We start from the raw sequence: 8352 nt of genomic DNA on the forward strand, positions 1-8352 counted from the left end.
GTATTTCCAAAATGACGTATTACGCTAAATATTTTAGGGCATAGGCAATTACAATACTAAGCAAGTAGTGTAATAATGATAAGTGGTCTTAAACTCTTAATTAGCAATTGCATCTGTTAGCCGAAGTTTGCGCATCCTCCTATTTTTACCATGCCACTAACATGTTGTAAGTTTGTAAGAAAATGTAAAACTGCTTCTCTCTATCTTCTGCATCTTCCTCAGATCCCCTTACCCCATCTTCGTCTCATTTCTGGATTTAAGATCAAGTTGTAGAGTTATCCCTCTGTTTCCTAAACAATAAGACAACTCCGCAGAGAATCTACCTATTCCTAGCTCCTTTTGCCACTCCCAAATTGAAGAATACGAAACAAAAAGCTTCCATCTTTTTACCCCCTAAGCGGCCAAGTCCAAATCCGAGGAATTTACTAATCATATGTTTCTTTCCTAAAACTCTTCTCTATCTGTCCGTAAGTTAAGCTCAAATACAACTACGATCCGCATACCTGCTAGCTAGATCGGAAAGATCCAGATAGTATTGTAATCATCAATGGGGTCTTCTCAGTCGGCAGCCGTACCCTCTGAGGAAGATGAAGAGCAAGAAGATGAAGAAGAAGAAGATGGCGAGCACGAGGAGAACGATACCCCTGATGAGAGACGTCAATTATTAGGTGGTGACGACGATACTACTCTGCTCAAGAAGGTTCTGGAACAAGAGCCCGAGATGTTACCTTGCCACGCCTCCGCATCCCCTCTCTCCCCTCAGCTCTCCTCTTTCGGCACCCCTCGTTTGGGCCCTTCCATCAAGGTGTGGGACCCTTATAATGTCCTGGCTCCCCCGCCCCCACTTCCGCCTCCCCCTCATTTCCACCGCACCTTCTCCTCTGATTCCGTGGATGACGATAGGACCCTCACCGAAGTCTATTTGATTAGTAATGGCGAGTGTCATATGAATTTAAGGCCTGATTTGATTGCCGGCCGATGTCCCGAGGCTGCACTTACCCCTAATGGCAAGCGTCAAGCCAGAGCTTTGGCTGTTTTTCTCAAGTCTCAAGGGATTCGTTTCAATTCTATGTATACATCTCCCTTGGATCGGGCTCGAGCTACTGCCCTCTCTGTTTGCCAGGTATCTTTCATTCTTTTCTCGTCCCTGTGATTGCTTTTATGTGAATGACAGTTTCTCCGATTATGATTGCTATTGTTGTAGGATCATCTAAGTACTAGGCTCTGATCTTTTGGAATTTGATTGGAAATGTCCCAAAATCAAATCCCTTTGCTTCCAAATTTCTATTTTTATGGGCCAGAAAAAAAATGGAACACTTCACCAACCAATTGATGTAAAGTCATATGTTATACATTTATCAGCTCTGGGAGAACATGATTTTTCTTCATCAGTTATAGGCATATGCATGTTTCCTTTTGTTACTTGTAAGGTTTTCCTCTTATAGTGCTCCGGTAATTGTCAGGAGGCATAGTGATGCAGCTCTAAAAGAAACCATTTGAATTTGTTAGCTGCTTTAGTTTCAGGATTTATATGGCTGTGACTGTCTCAGTAGTTTGGATTTGGCAAGTTTGTAGTTGGAATTTCATACTACTAGTAGTTTGAACAAAGATGAGCCCAAACAGCATATTAAAAGGTAACTTTTGGTTTCAGATGATCTAGGGATAACAGTTACTTTGGGATAAAAGTTAGTCCAATTCCTCTAGTAGAAAGTACTAACAATATTCATACCGGAGGAAAACAAATACAATCATTCAAAACAGAAAAGGGAAACTAATTGTATCTATCTGGGATAGGTAGAGTATACTATATTATCTTCTTATATTACATTTCCACACAGTGCTTTGAAAATATCATACTTGTACATAGTGTATCAACGAAAGGGACAGCAAGATTAGTACCGCAAAGAAGAATTGCATAGTCTGTAGTCGTGTAAGGCATAATTGGCTTCTCAGCAGACTTAGCGTGTCAAAAGCATTCTTACTGCCTTGACCACTAGCAAATCCAAAGATTATGTTGCTGTTCTTTCAGAGCAACTGAGCCACAGTTTAGCATCACATCTCAGAATTATGCAAGCTGCAAGGAAGCCCAACGTCGAGCTTCTTCACTTTTTAAGTTCTGAATAAAAGCTTACTCTCTCTTGTATCTTGTTATGTGTTGCAAAATTGATTTAAAAGTTGAATCTTTTCCATTCTTAGTGATGCATAGTATGAAGTTTTCTATGGGGATGATGATGCAAATTTCGACTGTAAGTAAAACACCTGAATTGACGAAGTCCCAGGGATTTAGTGTAACATGTTTTTTTTAATAACCGATTTAGTGTAACATGTTATTTGCATGCTGTGTTAAGGCCTTCTAATTTTGGTAATGTATGGATCATCTGTTAACTGTGCAGGAATTGAACTTTTCAGAGGAACGTATACAATCCTCTGATGCACTACTGGAAATGAGTCAGGGGCACTGGGAGGGATGCCACCGCTCGGATATATTTACACCTGAAACAATTAGTCTAATGGAAAGGTTCCAGCCTGATTTTTCAGCACCATCTGGAGAGTCACTGAGGCAGGTGGAATTTCGGATGGTTCAATTCCTAAATGGAACTGTTATGGCATTGCCTGAAAAATTCAGATCTGATTTCTCCCCACCAGATCAGAGTGAGAGCCAGGCTTTCTCAAACCGTGGTTCTCATGCACTTGTCAATTCAGTTCATGACCGAGATGGGCCGCCTTCATTCTCATCGTCTCATTGGGATTTGAACCACAGGAACCGACAAGGACTTTCGAGGAAGAAGTCTGGAAAGAGTAGGCTTCAGATCGTGACAACTACTGGGGATCATGAGGCTGATGATGAGATGTCACCTCGAGAACCCATTAATCCTAACTCCATCCGTGATTTAAATGTGCAAATCACTACTAATGTTTCTCAATGCATTGGTATTTTTACTCATTCAATCCCAATCAAGTGTCTTCTTACTGCCCTCCTTGGCTGCAGTGCAATGATGTCAAGTAAGATATGCATAGATGATTCTTCTGTTACGGTGCTACAGCATTCCTGGAAATTGGGATGGCAAATCAAGAGAATGAACGATACTGCACATCTTAGGCTTCTGTAGTAAATTATTCCATTCGGCAGCTGAGATCACTGAGAAAATTTAAGTATTTGGCTTAATTAGGGAATTCTTCAAAGCATTCACGGGATGTGTATTCTACAACCAGAGTCAGATCACTGGATGATACGTTTGATGATTATCAATTTCTTTTGCAAAATTAATTTCCACTTCTCCAACTGCATACTGAAACTGAATTGGAGTTGGAACCACGGTTGTGGATTATTGTTTCAGTTTGTAGCATTTTAAATTATTGATGTTGTAGGGCATTTCTGGTGTGGCTTTATAATAAGCTGTTGAAAAAATCAGGATGACTTTGTTCTGTTGTAGCTTTCTTTTCCTATTGATGATTTTTACTTACTACTAGTAATACTTGGCTATCTTTTACTTATAAAGGTTTATGCTTGGAAGATTTAAACCCCCCAAAATCCCAATTAGCGGTTAATCGCTACTACTAAGTACTATCTAACAAAAATTGCAAACCACATTAGTAGTCGTTTGAACTGGTTATACAATTTAAACAGTTCAAGAGACAAGTGCAACCCTTTTCACTGGATGAATGAATGAAGAACACTAATTTGGCTCCACTCTCTACAGTCTCCTACTTGTGTCGACGCCAATATTCCACAAATCCTAACGTGGCCAAGTTCTTCAACAGATACTTAGACAAATCCGATGTGTTCTCGTGGAACTCTATCATTGCCGACTTGGCTCGGAGCGGTGACTCCGTCGAAGCCCTTCGAGCTTTCTCTTCCATGCGAAAGCTCTCTCTCAAACCAAACCGTTCCACCTTCCCATGTGCCATCAAATCCTGTTCCTCCCTTTCCAATCTCTCTTCCGGCAAGCAGACCCACCAACAAGCTCTCATCTTTGGTTATGAAACCGACCTTTTTGTATCATCCGCCCTCATTGATATGTACTCCAAGTGTGGTCAACTTGCTGATGCACGAAAGCTGTTTGATCAAATTCCTCAAAAGAATGTTGTTTCTTGGACCTCCATGATAACTGGCTACGTACAAAATGACCAGCCCCATGAGGCGCTCTCGCTTTTTAAAGAGCTCTTGGCGGGCCAAGCAGAGGAACTAGTTTCTCTCGACTCGGTTTCCATGGTTTCCGTGCTATCCGCTTGTTCTCGTGTTTCAGGGAAGACCCTTACCCAAGGGCTCCATGGCTTTGTCACGAAAAGGGGATTCGATGAGGACCCGGGAGTTGGGAATACGTTAATTGATGCCTATGCTAAGTGCGGTGAGGTTGATTTGTCCAGGAAGATGTTTGATGTAATGCCTGATAAGGACATCATTTCATGGAATTCTATGATCGCAGTTTATGCCCAGCACGGACTTTCATCTCAGGCACTGGAAATTTTTCGTTCCCTGGCGTGGGATAGAGAGGTTGACTACAATGCTGTCACCTTATCAGCCGTGCTGTTGGCTTGTGCACATTCAGGAGCTCTTCAGGCTGGCAAGTGCATACATGATCAGGTACTTCAGGATTAACCACCTTTACAACTGCTGCATTCTTTCGGACTCCTTATTTTTTAACTGTATTGATGTTCTTAGTTGTCTATTGGGCTTTGATCTCTTTAGGTTATAAAAATGAACCTAGAGGATAATGTATATGTGGCTACGTCCATGATTGACATGTACTGCAAATGTGGAAGATTAAGGACGGCGAGGAACGCATTCAATCGGATGAAGGAAAAGAATGTGAAATCATGGTCTGCCTTGATTGCAGGTTATGGTATGCACGGTAGAGCCATGGAAGCCCTTCAAGTATTTTACGAGATGAACTTAGCTGGGGTAAAACCAAATTATATTACCTTTGTCTCTGTCCTAGCAGCTTGTAGCCATGCTGGGTTGCTGGATGAAGGGTGGTATTGGTTTAAGGCCATGGAGCCTAGATATTGCATACAACCAGGAGTGGAGCATTATGCTTGCATGGTTGATCTTCTTGGACGTGCTGGTTTCCTTGCCAAGGCATATAATTTGATAGAAGAAATGAAGGTGACGCCTGACTTTGTTGTTTGGGGTTCTCTTCTAGCTGCATGCAGGATGCACAAGAATGTCGAGCTTGGGGAGATTGCTGCTAGGAACTTGTTTGAATTAGACTCGACAAATTGTGGGTATTATGTTTTGCTCTCGAACATATATGCTGATGCTGGGAGGTGGGAAGATGTAGATAAGATGAGGATACTTATGAAAAATCGTGGATTAAGTAAACCTCCTGGGTTCAGCCTGCTTGAACTCAAAGGCAGGGTGCATGTATTTCTTGTTGGTGATAGAGAACACCCTCAACATGAGAAGATTTATGCATATTTGGAGGAATTATCTGTAAAGCTGCAGATAGCTGGCTATGTACCCAACATGACATCTGATCTTCATGATGTTGAGGAGGAAGAGAAAGGACTGACATTACGAGTTCATAGTGAGAAGCTCGCTGTTGCTTTTGGGGTTATGAATTCCGTCCCTGGTAGTACAATTCAGGTGATTAAGAATCTTAGGATATGTGGAGACTGTCATACAACAATTAAGCTAATTGCCAATATTGTTAATAGGGAAATTGTAGTCAGAGATGCAAAGAGATTTCACCATTTTAAGGATGGCTTGTGCTCCTGTGGGGACTATTGGTGATTCGAGCATTGAACAAAATTTCATCTTCGCTGACTAATCGACTTCCAGGAGTTGTCATATGATCTGCAGTAGTGCATAAAGTGATAGAGATTCGCAGCAGAATTGATCTTCTGCAATTGTGCGTCAATCTCACACTAGGTAGTCGGCTATATGAATCCTCCATATCCATCTCGTCCTATTCTTCATTATTCAACAGAATTCGTCATAGCTCGACTGTTTTTATGCTGATCTTATGAAGGATACTAGTATCCGATTAATATTCCCCTGTTGTGTGGTATGTACAAGACCAAAAGAGAAAGCGGATCAATAAGCAGAAGTTGGACAGAAAGTAAAGGCAATTTTCTTTCTGTGAATTCATTGTCTGCTTGATTCTTCACTATTCAACCTCTTGTATCTACTATGGAGAAAGCTGAATCTTGTTTGTTTGAAACGAACATGTCATTTGGGTTGTCCAGAGTTTTGTGCCTCTTTTTGTTTACATCAATTTTGGAATTCTGCCAGCATTAGCAAAACTGTTTTTCACCTTGGAAAAACTTTTTACAATGTTAGTTTTGACTGGTGGATATTAAGGTATGTAAGAAAACAGTAAATATTGAAGGTGGGTATGATTTTGGTGGTTGTTTTGAGTGCTGAAGCTTGTAGTTTACGTGTTGTTTTAAGCAAATGATATGAAATACTAGAGGTATGTATTGTTATTGATATGAAAATGACTTATTCCATAAATGGCAATCATCTCACTATTTGGTGCAAAAAATCTTATTAATGAAAAAATTAATAATACCAAATACGGAAAAATAATAGTACTATCTTTAAGAATATTTCCAAAGGGAAACTTAATGTTATACCACAAAGATAATAAGAAAATAATAACATGTTGATGCTGTTTGTTTTTATTCAAGAGAGATAAAGAAGAAGAAAATGAAAAGGTAGCAGTAGTTCCAACTTTCCATGTTGTATCACAACTAGAGGTGAAAAAATGAGTAAAAGAAAATAGTTATCGATCCATATTATCCATTAAAAAATGGGTTGCATAATGAACTTTTTAAAAATTGGTTGAATATGGATAAGAACCATATTATCCACTTAGAAAATTATTAACAAAATAGATAACCAATGGATAACTAATGTACTTAACTTTTACATTTGTAAAACCTTAAATTGGGGGTTCATCAAGTTTGGGAGACTAGGAATTCCCTCATAAGTGATCATATTCAAGAATCCAGGAATAATATGAATATCCATATTATCCGCCGGATAACCCGTTTTTTATCCGTCTCAAATACGGGTCGGGTTGTATAATTTATCCACTTTTAAATTACCCGTTTTCGACCCGCGAATATCTGACCCGACCCGACCCGCCATTTGCCACCCCTAATCACAACCTTCTCCCCTCTATATTCTCTCTCTTGCCTTTTGGCTAATCTGAATTGATCTTCAAAAAAAATAGCTAATCTGAATTGATCTTTAAAAAAAAAAATTTAAGAAGAAAATTTTCAAGTGGTACACTTGAACTGGGCCGTGTAAATGTCATTTGGTGGGTGAGTGCTCCAATTTTATTCCCAGCTCCGTTGGAATAACTGTATTGATTCTCCCGATGTAACACTCCAAGGGAATATACCGCTGAGGTCCTCCATTCGAATTTACCATCATGCCCATACTTGCAGACCTGCTTCATGAGCATGCCAATACGTATTAACAATACGTGACAAGGAAAGATTGGTCTGATGGTAAGCAACCTCCACTTCCAACCAAGAGGTTGTGAGTTCGAGTCACCACACTTCATTAGTATTCAAGCAAAAGAGAGATGAAAACATATATGCAATTAAGTTAACTAATCCATCTCGTTACCATGTAGATAGTGATTTTGTTGTTATTGCTGAGCCCTCAATTATTGAGCCGACCTCATTCACTTAGAAGAATACAATCTTGGCTAGCCTTCTGAATTTTACCTTTTTTACCACAAATATCACAGTATATACACCGCACAAATGCAACTAAGTTTCCTAGCTTAGCAAAATGAAGTAAGTTCGATTAAGGCTTGGGACAAGAAGGAAATGAAAGAGAAGAAAAGAGTAGGCTAGCTGTGCTAAGACTCACTAAATGATAAGTGGAAGTTGAGAAGCAGTTCAACTTGAAATCGTTGTTTATTCCCTGTAAGTATTTTTTATATTTCCTTTGATATCTCTACATCTATTTATTCGTAGAGAGTGAAAAACAAAATTCTCATCTAGTTAGTCATGCACAGATTTAGACAGGTTGCATGTAAAAGACGAAATAATTATTCATTTTTAGTAGCTACAAGGCTTGTTCAAGAGGCAAAGATTGAGGGGCTCGAGACTTAAGCGAATTAAGCATAATATTTAAGTGGAGAAAAGTAGAGTGTGAGTCTATCATTTCGAGTTTCGAAGACTGCGATTGATCCTAAGGGTTTGCCCAGAACAAATTTCTTGGTCATTAAAAAAAATTTCATTTTTAACAGGCGAAGGGTGAAAATTAATTTGGTAAAATGTGACGTATTTTATTTAGGCAGAATAACCTAAATGACATCTATAACATTAGCACATTCTCCGTTCTCCTATTTTTTCTTATATCTTCATAGATCACCATAACATTAGCAC

The 8352-nt window shown here is 39.5% G+C and overlaps 2 protein-coding genes across 2 annotated transcripts; both read left to right on the forward strand.

Moving 5' to 3' along the window:
• Positions 1-127: 127 nt before the first annotated feature.
• On the forward strand, positions 128-3470 carry LOC107811806 (uncharacterized). The gene is made up of 2 exons (XM_016636805.2): positions 128-1123; positions 2394-3470. Exons 1-2 carry the CDS (start codon positions 548-550, stop codon positions 3108-3110), a joined length of 1293 nt encoding a protein of 430 aa, XP_016492291.1. The 5' UTR covers positions 128-547; the 3' UTR covers positions 3111-3470.
• A 64-nt stretch (positions 3471-3534) lies between these two features.
• On the forward strand, positions 3535-6435 carry LOC107811805 (pentatricopeptide repeat-containing protein At3g26782, mitochondrial). Its single transcript, XM_016636804.2, has 2 exons — positions 3535-4585; positions 4691-6435. Exons 1-2 carry the CDS (start codon positions 3668-3670, stop codon positions 5732-5734), a joined length of 1962 nt encoding a protein of 653 aa, XP_016492290.1. The 5' UTR covers positions 3535-3667; the 3' UTR covers positions 5735-6435.
• The last annotated feature ends 1917 nt before the right edge of the window (positions 6436-8352 follow it).

The sequence above is a fragment of the Nicotiana tabacum genome, chromosome 17 (assembly GCF_000715075.1).
Source record: "Nicotiana tabacum cultivar K326 chromosome 17, ASM71507v2, whole genome shotgun sequence".
In the NCBI taxonomy this organism is placed as follows: Eukaryota; Viridiplantae; Streptophyta; class Magnoliopsida; order Solanales; family Solanaceae; genus Nicotiana; species Nicotiana tabacum.

Coding starts and splice junctions, on each gene's coding strand:
- LOC107811806 (XM_016636805.2), top strand. CDS start 548: ATGGGGTCTTCTCAGTCGGCAGCCGTACCCTCTGAGGAAGATGAAGAG. Junction 1,124..2,393: donor CTGCCCTCTCTGTTTGCCAG/GTATCTTTCATT, acceptor TTAACTGTGCAG/GAATTGAACTTTTCAGAGGA.
- LOC107811805 (XM_016636804.2), top strand. CDS start 3,668: ATGAAGAACACTAATTTGGCTCCACTCTCTACAGTCTCCTACTTGTGT. Junction 4,586..4,690: donor GCAAGTGCATACATGATCAG/GTACTTCAGGAT, acceptor TGATCTCTTTAG/GTTATAAAAATGAACCTAGA.